At 40.4% G+C, this 13,721-nt stretch overlaps 1 protein-coding gene across 1 annotated transcript in view; it reads left to right on the forward strand.

Annotated features, from left to right (window-relative positions):
- The window catches only part of LOC149309815 (rap guanine nucleotide exchange factor 5-like), a 170,759-nt gene that overhangs the window by 102,092 nt on the left and 54,946 nt on the right, over positions 1–13,721 (forward strand). The window contains exons 10-11 of the mRNA XM_089533094.1: positions 9,041–9,159; positions 9,550–9,638. Coding sequence (XP_089389220.1) covers positions 9,041–9,159; positions 9,550–9,638 — 208 coding nt within the window. The remainder of the gene's footprint in view (positions 1–9,040; positions 9,160–9,549; positions 9,639–13,721) is intronic.

The raw sequence follows: 13,721 nt of genomic DNA on the forward strand, positions 1-13,721 counted from the left end.
TTTATAGTTTGGCGAGGTATTCAGCCTGGGCTGTCAGCAGGCTCTGGTCCCTCACCTAATTACAAATCCCAGGATTCTGTAGGACAGAGTCATGGCAGTTAAACTGTTGTCAAACTGCTATAGACTTCATTGCTTCCACCTTATACATCTACATGGCAGTCTTGAGCAAATGCGGATAGTTTTTAAGTTGGAAGGGGTTTTTTTCCTTTTAGAAGAAAAGTTTGCTATGATATATTAATGGCCCCTCTGTCCTTGTTCCATTTAAAAGGATTTCACTAATAATACCTTTATTATAAAGTAACCATCCAGGTGATTATATCAGCAGTTTGGGAAAAAGTGCTTTGTGTGCATGTTATCTCATTTGATCTTGTAGGGTTTTTTAAAAAATCTTGGCAACAGAGCAGTTTTGACTTACTTTAGATAAGCAGGGTTTTTTCCCCTCTTGAGATCATTTTTGATAAATGTTGATATTTCATGGTGGCTGGGTTTTGCTAGTATAGGATGCAGGTTTTTTTATTGTACAGTGTGTGTCTGTCATGAAGCAATGTATCTGTGTGTGCAGATGCACAGACATGTATAGCTTGCATTTATTAAACTGTATCTGATTTGAGATTGAGTTTGTTTATACAGTTTTATTCCATGACACCAAAGACTTCATGTAAACCAGTCCTAATTCTCAGTGCACTGGATTGTGTTCCAATCAAAGTTAATTTAAAGAGTCTTGTAATGATTTTAGCACTAAGAGAGCATGCAGACTAGAACCTGTTTTTATCTGATTAATCTGAACTCAGCCTTGCAGTTAACTAGCTTCATTTTGGAAATACAGTATGAGTGTACATAGGAGCTTTTTGTTTTTTCTTAATGTGAGAACAAACTTCTGGGAGATCATCAATGCATTTCTTGTTATATACTGGTCGAATCATATGAGTCTTCATAAGTTTTGTTGGGGGCAAGTTAGTATATCTCTCTTAATTAGTAGGAAGGCAAGTGTTTCTAAGGTGGGGTACAGACCACCCAAAAAGGGCAGTCTGCCCACGCCTTGTTTTGCTGCTCGAGGGAGCCACAGTGGACAAACCGCCTGGCTCCCTCGCACTGCAAAAAGAACCTGCAAAAAGCGGGTTCTTTCTGCAGCGCCATAATGATGCCACAGTACGCCATTGGTGCACTCGTGACATCATTATGGGGGTGTGATGTGTGGATGCTAAGCATCCGTCGCATCAAAATGGTGGTGCCCCGTGTGTACAGTATGGGTGGTGCACCTTTGGCCAACCCCTAGCATGTGACGAGGGCACACTATAGGCCCGTCTAGATCAGGCTTATCTTACTCTCATCTGAGGCCTTAAGCATAACATGGAAGGTGCTGTATGCTTGTGACTGTTCCATTTGTAGGCATGGATCAGTTTGGTCAGTCCCACTGAATCAGTTTTTGAATAATGAATCAACGCATAGGTAAATTTCAATGATCCAATAGATCTGCTCTGGAGCTAACAATAGAATTCAGACCATATTCAATTTTTTTCCTAAACTTTCAGTGCAAATTCTTACGAAGAACTCATAGGGATTTTCTTGCCTCAGTCCATTCTAAATTTGCCTTAGTGTGTGTGTGTGTGTTAATGTCCTCAGGTCAACCCCAACTTATAGCAAACCTATGAATGAGACATGTCCAGGACACCCTATCCTGAATATCACTGCTCAGGGCTTGTAGACCCAGGGCCATAATTTCCTTGATTGAATCTGTCCATCTTGAATACAGTCTTTTCCTTTTCCTGTGGCCTTCTGTCTTGCCATGCATCATTGCCTTTTCTAGCAAGTCATGCCTTCTCATGATATGGCCAAAGTACGACAGCCTCAATTTAGCCATTTTGGCTTCTAGGGAGAATTCAGGTGTGATTTGTTCTAGGACCCACTTACTTGATTTTTTTTTTTAGCAGTCCACATCCACAGAACTCTTCTCCTCTACCAGATTTCAGATTTTCTTCCTGTCAGGTTTCTTCACTCTCCAGCTTTCCCAACCATATATAGAAATTGGAAATATGATAGTATGGACAATCCTAATTTTAGTGTTAGTATATCGTTTAGTATATCGTTATGCTTCAGGATCTTGTGTAGTTCTTTCACAGCTGTCCTTCCAAGTTCTAGTCTTCTGATTTTGTGATTGCAATCTCTATACTGATCAGAGATTAGGCCAATGTATGGGAAAACATTAACTCTTTCAATTTTCCCATCATCTGCCTTGAAGTTACCTTAAGACTAAGTAGGAAAAGGCAACATTGAGGGTTGTAAGTATCCCCCAGGACCCCATATAGGCCTTTCTTTTCATTATTAATGAAGCATTATAAATGCTCCCAGGTGATTGGCAGGGAAGGAAGCAAAGATTGAGATTGGTTGTCTTGCAGTAGACCTAATATCAAGAAATTGACATGGGGGGGGGGCACTAGGGTTGACACCCAAGAGGAAAAGGGGAGGTAGCCTTAAAAAGTTTACTGATGAGAAGATGGGGAGGAGCCGCTTACTTATTTTGTTTTCCAGAAACTGGTTAGATTGACCAGTATGGTCTGGATAGTGCAGTATCTTGTAATAATTAATTTATTTACAGCTATACAAGGACAGAGCAATGAAAGCAAACTGACCTTCTTAAGCAGGCAGTAGATCCCTAGAGTACAACTTCTGCAGTCATACCTGTACAACCAAGGTGGTTCCTCTAGTTCCAGCTTTCTATGCCTCTGGGCCAAGCCATAAATGACATAGGGCATCATGCCTGGATCTCTCAATGTCTTGTGCTTTTTGAAAAAGCCTCTATGATAGGATGATTGGATTAGAGCTGACAGAAAATGGGGACTGCATCAATTCTCCCACATGTGTAGCATACTTTGTTGCTGCTACAATGGGATTTGTTTCTGGGGAATCAAGTCCACTTTCTTCCCATGGCCCCTGGTCTGACTCAAAATGATTGATCTAATTTGGTTTGCATTCTGTTATATCTCATAGGAGTTTAGGGCAGTTATCAGTCTGCATAAAAATACTCAATAAAAATCACAGTTACAAATGCAGTAGGTCTTTGGTATCCACTGGAGTTTGGTTCCAGGACCTGATAAAATGATATAATCAGTGTTTGGTTTTTTGGAACTTTTTTACAAAATAAAATTTCAAAACATGGATGGTTCAATACATGGATAGTTGAATCTATGACTGGTAAGGGTTGTCTGTATGTTCAACTAATATTTTCTCAAACGCACTCTCAATGGTCAAACCAGGCAAACGTATAATGCCGACACACATGGAGATAGATAGATATTTCTATGTGTGTGTGCGCACGCGCATCTTTATGGTTTCCTCATGAAACTGGTGGATCTCTGATTCAAAAGACTAAATTGGGGACTTTCCAGGAGGGAATTTTTTTTAGTTTAGTTACATTTCTCTGTTACTGCAAAAATGACAAGAGCTGAGTACTATCTTAAAAACAAATGTAATTAACTGTGACTTTTTAAGGCTACAGCCTACTTCCTCTGATGTTAATTTATACAGTGCTAATTTGGCATGTGTGGGAAATGCTTTCTGTCAGGGTTTTTAAAAATGCATTTACCTGAGTTTCATCTTCCAAGTCAAATTCAAGAACAGATGCAATTTGCAATCAGAAATCCATACTTTTCTAGGTTTGTGATGCAATCTATGAACAACAAAATACCTTCAACGGCAAACAAAAATACCCTACACATTTCTAAAATGTGCCCAAATAGACAGGTGTCCATTTGAAAAATGTCCAGAAACTATATATTTATATTCATTTTTATTGAAAACAGTTTATACAAAATTGTGGAGAAGCATGTTTTAGCGGTTCACATTAATTGATTGCTTCTACTGTGCTCCTCTCCTTACTGTGAGGAACTCAACTAACCAGGAATCAAAAGCTTAGTGTTACTCTTGAAACAGGATTCCACTTGCACTGCAGAAATAATACAAGTTGAAACTACTTTAACTGTCATGGCTCAGTGCTATGGAATTCTGGGAATCATAATTTGTGGTGGCATTAGAGCTCTCTGACAGAGAGGAATAAGTGTCTCACAAAACTACAGTTCCCCAAATTGCACAGCACATAGGCCAGCCTAGAGGCCTTCGATATAATGTTATGCTTCTGCTACTTGGTATGTTTCTACATTCTCCAAAACAAGCAGTTGCTGCTCACTTCACTAAAAACACTGCAGCAATTCGTTGGTAAAGGAGAATACTGAAAAAATATGCCCTCTCTCTTCACTGTGTAAAGAGACCCTGGTAAAATTGCATCCGGCTTATATAGGCCTATGACTTTCAACACTTGTGAAAGCAGGCCTTAAGGATTCCTTAATAATGTGAGACTTCATCCTGAGTTTCAGAGTCAGTGGGGCTTAATCATCCCTGTCTGGACTAGGGAGTTGTGGATCTACTGTTAATACATACAGAGGCAAACCAACTGCTAGTGTAGGAGATTGGGCAAAATGTCCTTTCTTTCATACCCCCCCCCCCGGATTCTCCAGGTTAAAATATTAATATTTGTACAAGGAGAATTTACCATAGTGTTTAGAGCTGGATTAAATATTTTTTCAAGAAGTCACTTCCAGTCTTATAACTTACGTTTAAATGACAAACACTGTGACAAGTTTAATTGCACATTCCAGAGAAATGTAAGGCCACTAGCATCAGTCTTCTTGAGCATCCTACTATTTAATAGGGCCCTCTGTACCTAGTAGTGCCTTCCAAAAGGTGCTGGCATACTTCTCTGAACATACCCTCTGCTTTATCACTCAAAGTCATGCGCTGGTACCAGCATCAAATTATGGGAAGATTAGAAAAGCAGATCAGCAGGAGATGCATCAGCAATATCTAGCTGGCTGCGTCAATTTCAGCCAGTGCAGCTGTGAAAACAAAAGTTCATACTCCATGTGGTTTTATGCTAAAGGTGTTTCTTTTGCTAATGACTACAGTTTAAAGCTGGTATGTTTCAGAACACTTTGCTTTGCTGCCTGCTGTTATGAAGCAGAACTCCCCTTTGTATTTTAAAATCATTGCTCTTGATTCAGAAAGTTGATGTAAAAGCTTGTATAGTTTAAATGCTTTGCTATGTTCAGGCAGCCATTTGGATTAGTCTTTTATCTTTTTCCTCTGGATTGTTTGTAGTTTCGCAGGGTCAGGACTGCCCTCCTACTCTCCAGTAGTGTTCTCATATCTTACGGCCTTTCTTCTCTGGTCCTCAGGGTAAGGGAGAGGAATGTCAGGGCAAAGGCATGTGTATTTTTCATCTGTTAGACTTGATAGATTTGCTTTTGATTTGAATGACATACTCTGAGCATCTGTGGTTGATGCTTAATGTGTCATGCTTAATGACATCATCCTTACTCCTTGCAACATAACCTTTATAACATCACAAGGGTCTGTCCTCAGTGACATCACAAGGGGTCATCCCTAGGTCTCAGGTTTGGACCTTGGCATCTCAGGTCCTAAGTTAGTTTTGACTGGGGGACTTTATTCTTTCCACTGAGAGCAATAATTGGAAAAGAAGGCATTTTAACTTGCAAGTGGTGGTCTAGGAACACTAAAGTCCAAAACTCACTGCAGAAATAATCCAGTCTGAGGCTGCTTTAACTGCCCTGGTTCAGTGCTAGGGAATTTTGGGATCTGTAGTTTTATGAGACACTTATGAGACATTTAGCCTTCTCTGTTAGAGAACTCTGGTGCCACAATAAACTACAATTTCCAGGATTTCCTAGCACTGAGCCAGGGCAGTTAACACGGTCTCAAATGGGATTATTTTTGCAGTACGTTTGGGACCTAAGTAACACATGCTATTTTCAGGATCCTAAAAATACTAACAAAAGTAACCCACTTTCAATAACTCTTTCTCACCTCATCTTCTTCTTCCTCACTCTCCTCCCTCACCCATTGCTTCACCAGCCAGTGTAATGTTCATGAAACAACTAACTTGGCCTTTCCAGTTATTTAAAGATCTATTTAACTTTAAAACCGGCTCTGTAAACATTTATAGTTCAGTTCATTTAGGATTGTCTGTGTGAGTGTGTATCCCAAAATGAAGTGAACTATAAATGTAGTATATCATCCCTCTATATTTGCAGCTTTGATATTTATGGATTTGATTATTCACAGATTTGATTAATATGTTCTCTCTAGAAATATCTAAGTCCTCTAGTGCAATTCTGTGGTCAACTTTAACTAAAACTTGCACTGAAAGACCTAGAGATTCCTAGAGAAAATACTATACTAGGCATTTCTAGCTCCTCCAGTGCAGTTCTGTGGTCAGTGGCTGCTGGATGTTGACCCCAGAGTTGCACTGGAGGACCTAGAGATTCCTAGAGAGATGTCCTCTCAGGTAAAAACATGGTGTTTTTATTATTTGCGGTTTTTCCATATTCACGTGGGTCTTGTGCCCCTAACCCTAGCGAATAGGGAGGGAGGTGTATATATAGTATATGTAGTATATAGTCATACACACACACATATTCACACATACATATGTGCGCACACACACACACACACACACACACACACACACACACATAAACTCACTGGGTGACACTCTCTCAGTCTCAGAGGATGGCAATAGCAACCCCCCCCCTCTAAAGAAACTTGCCAAGAAAATCCCATGATAGGGTTGCCTTAGAGTTGCCATAAGTTAGAAAAAACTTGAAGGCATACAGCAGGAGCAACAACAATATATGGCGGGATACAAACCGCCGCTTTGCCGCGTTCCCCCGCCGGCGCCATTTGCTCTGTGAGGGAGCCGTAGCAGCTAAACCGCGCGGCTCCCGCGCGGAGCAAAAAAGAAGCTCCATTTTGGAGTTTCTTTTTGCGGCGCCTCTATGACGTCGTGAGGCGCCGCTGGCGCATTCGCGACGTCATAGGCGCCGCGACATGTCTGGACGCTATGCGTCCAGTACGTAAAGATGGTGGCGCCCATGTGGAAGGGGCGCCGCCATCTTGTACGTATTGTATACGTACTATGGTTAGGGGGGTGCGGAAGCACCGCCCCTTCCTAACCCTAGTACGTATACAATACGTACTATATGGCGGTGTGTAACCCGCCTATGTGTCTGTCTGTCTGTATATTTACATGTAATATAATCATGTCAAGTTAATATGACCACCTTAGTGAAAATGAGTGAAATGTGAGTACATGCTAACTCTAAGTTGACATCAGTGGTAACTTCAACTGGACTGGGTCTAAGTTCTCATTACTTACATGCAGAAAACAGAGACTGAGAGAGCCCTCTGTGTCTTTTTAAAAAAATGTGAACAGGGAAGGAGCATTAGAGGAGTTTCTTTCTGGCTGTAGGCTTTCCATGTGTCCTGATGGTGTTCAAACTGTCATTGAGCTCTTGGACAATCATGAGAAGGCTGCATTGGAGGTGAAGTTCAAGCATCAAATTAAATAGTTCTCTTTATTAATGTGATTTCCTTTTGACTGGATAAACTTGATAAATTACAGTTCAGTCCCCACAGGTATGTTGATACTTTGAAAAAATAGAGAAACTTCTTATAACTGTGGAGGAACTGAATAATTTTAGGTTATAACCTATGCTTATCTCATTATTTAATGGCTGTGCTGTAAATTGTAGGCAGCAGAAGCATATACCGTGAAATGGAAGATTACAATTATGCATCAGTATTCCTGCAACATGATGTCTCACTAATGTCCCCAGGGATTTTTTCAACAAATAACCTATGTTAATTGGCTCAGTACCTGTATGTCTGACATGGCAAAAATTTAATAATTGCAGCATGTGTGCATGTACGTGTGTGTGATGGATAAATAAATATAGATCAAGTTCCTGGATTGAAAGCTCTTTGGGGCAAAACCATATCCTTGTACTGGTTTGTCTTATGTCTAACAGAGCGTGGTTCTATTGCTGATTAGTTTCTGAATTCCTTCATGCCATTAAGATATAATGGAGAAGAAGAGAGTTAACCATCAAGTGACATTGCTTTGCATTTGCAATAATACTGCTCCTATCTAACTTTGCACAAGACCCGTTTAATTATTTAAGACTGCTTTGATATTATCCATTGTTGGTATTATTTCATAGTGTCCAAAAAAGCACCTTACCAGTATGAATGAAAATCAAATTACTGTGAAGCATTTGACTTAATTAAAATATTATCCGGCTATGGTTTTTACCAGGCTTCTTGCCACTGGGATTTATCTTGGAGGCTCTTGAAAGGAACTAATGAGAGCTTGTCATCAGTCAGTATATTTCATTGCCGATTGTTCAGTCAGTAATCTGCCCTCTCCATAGTCACCCTTTGAGATGGTTGGTATTAACAGTATGTGCAAAAAATAGTCACATTCACATAAGGAGACTGTGGTGGGAAAAAGTCACCACATTAGGCTTTGTTAGTTCACATTAAAGCTTTGTTAGAATACCTTTTGGGGGCATAATTTTGGGTCAAACTGCACAGGTTTTCCCCCCCCCCTCAAAATGAAGTAAATGAAAGTTAAATGAAAGAAACAGTGTCATGCTTTTTTTTCCTGACTGGTTTTACTGCCTCTCTCCAAGAATGGGAGCAGCTCTACAGGATTGTATGTTTTGTTTGTGTAGTAGCAGGTGCACTTCTGTTGAAATGGTTATAAAGTGCTCAGTGACGGTTGCAACTTCCTTGTCAGTTTTAATTCAGTATGTTTAGTGACTGCTAAACAAGCCGATAAGCAACAGCCAAACATAACGTGGATGGAGCAGAAAAAGAAAAGACAGACTGACTTTCTTTTATTAACTCTGCCCCCTTGTTTTATGTATTTGAATGTCATCTTTTGTAGTTCCAACATGTTCATAACAGATTCTGGAATGGAAAGAGCTGCTCAAATTCTGGTGCATTGTGAATTTTCAGAATATAAATCAAGGGCAGCTGCTGCTGCTGCTGCTACATATGGCAGCAGTGATAGAGAGAAAATGTAGCTATAATCAAGGTTTCCTCCCACCCCTTCCCTTTCTCAGTCCTCTGGAGATTTTACTCATTTCCCCCCTCTTTGTTGTTTGTCCCCCTCTCCAAATTAAAGCTGGATGATGAGGTGACTACTATTCAAGTGAAGGAACTGGACCAAGATGTGCTGGTGCTTAAGAAGGTGTCGTCACATAGCCCAGCCCCCACAACAGGGAGTGTCGAGAATGATTGGAGGTAAGAGGGTTTTTTCCTTGGGTGCTCAGCCACAGCCCTCTCTGTCTCTCACACACACCCACACACCACACACACACGCTGACTGCAGAGCACTCAGCAGCTAGATGAACTCACTTACCGGCAACAGAACAGAGAGGGAAAGATACAACAGCATGTAGGGAATGTCTTTGTTATTTGCCCATACAGTATGGGAAGTTCTAAGCTGAGGATCTTTGACCCTCACATAGAAAGGAAGGATTCTGCCTTGTTTCTAGGCAGGGAGCTGCCTTTGCCCACCTTCGATGTGCCTTATTTTAAATACATTGATGAAGAGGATGAAGAGGATGAATGGAGCAGCCGCTCTCAGTCTTCAACGGAGGATGACTCTGTGGACTCTCTTCTTTCTGACAGATATGTGGTGGTGTCTGGGACTCCTGAGAAGATTTTGGAACACCTCCTGAATGACTTGCACCTGGAAGAAGTACAGGACAAAGAGACAGGTAAATTACAACTGCACCTTCTACTGAAAAGCAGCTGTATCTGTGGGTTTTTTAAGTGCACATAGTTAACCAACCACTGTGCAGATAATGTGTATTATGGCATTTTTGTACAGTACTAGCATTTGCACTTTAAATTATTTCAGTTGTAGTGAATTCAGGATACTCCTGTTTGATATATGCTGCAGTTAAATTCATTTTTTTTATCATCTTATGTTTATGTGTCATATGTGTTTGAAAGGAGCTCAAATCTGGAAAGGAAAAGTTAACCTTAACAAAATGTTGTGCCCACTGGCAGGCTAAGCTATAAAATCCAAACAACTATAGCGATGGTTGTTTGACATGAAGAAAGTAGTAAGCTGAGATATATAGCTGCAAGGCACATACGTCAGCAATTATTTAAAGTACTTAACATCTACTTGTTTAGTACTAATTTCTGCTACTTATTTTGTTATTAATAGTTTACCTATTTCATCCCGGCACATGCAGTAGTGTACTGAATGCAGTATTAATTATCCTCCTTTTCTATTGTGATTCTTTGTAGGCTAAAGCTTTCACTCAATTGGCCAGATGACTTAATGTACATTTTATTTAACAGTGCCATATGTGTGTATGTATGTGTGTATTCACATTGTTGTGTTCATCAGATTGCCTGTAATTTGTTATGGAATTTGATTTCCCCCACACCACAATATGCAGCATCATAACCTTCTGTAGCACTTGGCTGTCTTTAACCTGGAATTGTAATTTTGTTCCAGCCTAGAGCAATTATTATATTGATCAGGCTGCTTGACATACAGGTTATTTTTCAGCTTGATTCTCAGCTTTAATGTGCACTTTGCTGTCACCAGAACGCCTCTGGTAGTTTATCAGGATCACTTGCAATTTATTTACAGTTTTAATTAAAGCAGTCCTGTGGCTCTCCTTTAGACTTTTTAGTATAATTGCAGAATAGCTGCAATATTTAGCAGATGTGCATGGAGTTGATACAGGCTTTTTTATTTTTCTTAGTGGCGCTACAATGCACATTCTTAGTGCTCTTTTCCAAATGAGATTACTAAAAATAAACACATTTACCAGGATTAAAAGGATTAAAGAAGAAATAACATCTGTGAATTGCTTTAGCTTTCTTGAGTCAGGTTCTCTGGTCCTCAAATCAGTACAGTATTGTTAAGCAAAAGGCATTTGTGCATAATTGGACAATGTATATTTCCTAAAGCTAAAAGAAAGATCATGTATCTGATTTCTTGTTCTGTCCACTGAGCTGGTTCTCTAGGACTAGAGATTAATATTTTTGCAGAGAAAGCACTGCTGTGTGATTGATGTGCTTCCTCAGGTGTAATCGCAATAATGTTGTATGTTGTTTCACTGGTGCCAAATGATAGGCTATATAATAGAGGTGGTTCAGGCCAGAATATTCTTGGCTATACCCATGGAAATAGAGGGGATCCTTTCTGAATAATTCTGTATTTAGGTTTGAAAAAATGATTAACTCTTCATGTAGATTACTATATGCTTTATTACCGTTTGGTTTTATTGAACAAAGATAGAAATTCCTTAGTCATGTAGCACATTGTTCTCAGATACTCTTTAACTTCCAGAAAATCTACTTTAAAATAATGTTTACCTGGCTTTAAGCATTCAGTGTCCAGCAAGTCTCATTTTATTCACTGTTTTCCTCCTGTTTCTCAAACTTAAACTCAGCTGTTAACATTTCATTGTTCCAGTCTATAGGTGAAAAATGGCTATCTGAGCATGACTGGCGGTGATTACAATGTATTCAGTGGTTGGTTGATTTCCTCTACATTTCCCCACCCATATTGTATTCCCTCATTCTTTCATGTTGTCAGTCCTGTCATAAGTTTGGTTTGTTTCTAAGAGTGGTAAAAGAACATTAAGTTCTTTTATTTTAAATTAAGCCAGACTTAAAGTACACTTAATGAAATCGCCCAAGAAGCTGACAAGATAAATATTTCAGGGGTACATTGCAGATATAGACATAACAAGAAATTTGAAGAAGCACTGGTGCCATTTCTCTGGTGGCAGTAGTAGGGCACCATCTCTTTGCTGGGCTCTGCAGTACCCTTTGTTATTTGTGGTACCTACAAAAGTTCCTCCAGGCGTGGTGGAGATGGATGTCATGACATTATCTAAAGCTGCTCTTAAATGTGACTCCATCCCAAGCCGTTTGAGAGACAAGGCTTCATCTAACTTAAACAGGCTGATGGATCTATGCAATTCACTGATGATCAGATGCACCCTCTATAAAGGTGCTCCTTGTGCATGCATGCACATGTGAGCTTCACTCTCCTATGCTGCTTACCCTCTGACAGAAAGTAGGTGGGTTGCTACCTGTCCACTTCTTCTGGACTTTCAGTTGAATGCCTGTTCTTGTGCTTGCTTTCTGCTTACATTGCAGAATTCGGTTGGGGAGGACACCTGATTACTAATCATGTAGAACCCATTCTTCTCTAATGGCTTGAGTCTCCACAAGCCCTTAATTTTTTTCAGTTGTCACCTGACCCTGGCTGGGAGCCCAGTAATATTTTGGCAGTATTCCAGTAAGATCTCTCATTGCTTTACTAACCTTGAAATTTGCCACAATTTGCTTTGAGAAACAGTGCTCAGAAATAGCATTTCCAATTTCAAAACTAGCACATGTGATTTTTTTACTCGAACCCACAGTTGTACTACTTATTAGGCTGTGCGAGACCATTTGGCTTTTTCTGCAGATGTTTTGATCAGCATTTACTTTGTCGTTATTTTTGTGTGGCTTCAAGTCATTTCTGACCCAAGGTGACCCTATCAGGGGTTTTCTTGGTAAAATTTGTTCAGAGGAGGTTTGCCAGTGCCTTCCTCTTAAACTGAGGGGGTGTGCCTTGGCCAAGGTCACCCAGCGGGTTTCCATGTCTGAGTGAGCAATTGAACCCTGAACTCCAGAATCCTAGCCCAATGCTGAAACTACTACACTATGCTGGCTCTCTAGTGTTATTTAAGCTCTGAAATGAATCTATGCCTCCTTTGTGTATGCCTTAACATCAAAATTATAAGAAAATCTACTTTTTTGTAACATTCCCCAACTAGCATGGCCTGGGGCTTTTGCTAAGCTTGTGGTAAATAACTTTGGGGCTCAAGAGACAGGCAAAAAGGGGCGGCGAGACACTGCCCCTTTCTGCCCTGGAAGCAGGCCGCAGCAACCACATGAAAAGGGGCTTCTTTTTGCACCACAGAATGGGCACACCGTGATGACGCCCCTTGTATGGCACACCATTTGGGCACTGCACACGGCTGACGTCATCTTCGTGCACCCTCTGTGGCGCACCAAGATGGTGCATATGGTGCACGGTAGGGCTTGGGAGCATGTGGGCACCCCTCTCTTCCGAGCTCTACTTTCGGCCCCAGACTGGCACAAAGCGCGAGTCTCTACTGGGCCATAGTTAAGCTCCACAGTTTAATGTCATGTCACATTCAACCTGAAAAGTTCATGAGCAGGATATATTCTATATACTGAACAATACAAAATGATCTGTTTGACCTGTTCTGACTGGCAGAGGCTGTTTGAGGCATCAGGCAAAATGCTTTCTTAGCCCTTCCACTGGGCAGTTAGGTGCTAATGTCAGGAAGCAGAGAATAGGAATGTATTAATTTCCCACAATGGATGGGGTCCTGAAGGATTTGAATTGGTGCCAGTGATTTTGTAAATTTATGCATTAATGATAATGAAATAGTGTTAATGCAAATTTATGCACTAATGATATTGAGGTAGAGTTGAGTCATGAAGTGGCCATGCTAGTGGTACAAATTATTATAGATGTTAAGAACAGAAGGGCATTGTAAAGGATTCAGGAAGGATCTGTCCATATTATGGGCTAATGGAGTGCATTTTCAACAATATAAACCAGATCCCATCTGATCTTGGAAGCTACGCAGGGTCAGTTCTGGTTATTACTTGGAGACTGCCAAAACATACCAGGTGCTGTAGGCTGTAATTTAGTGGAAGGAACTGGCAAAACCATCTCTGAGTATTTGTTGCCTAAGAAAACTATGAAATTAATGGAATGGTCATAAGTCAACAGGTGATTTGAA

This window comes from Sceloporus occidentalis, unplaced genomic scaffold (assembly GCF_023333645.1).
Source record: "Sceloporus occidentalis isolate IW3139 unplaced genomic scaffold, rSceOcc1.0.p SCAF_7, whole genome shotgun sequence".
NCBI classification, from domain to species: Eukaryota; Metazoa; Chordata; class Lepidosauria; order Squamata; family Phrynosomatidae; genus Sceloporus; species Sceloporus occidentalis.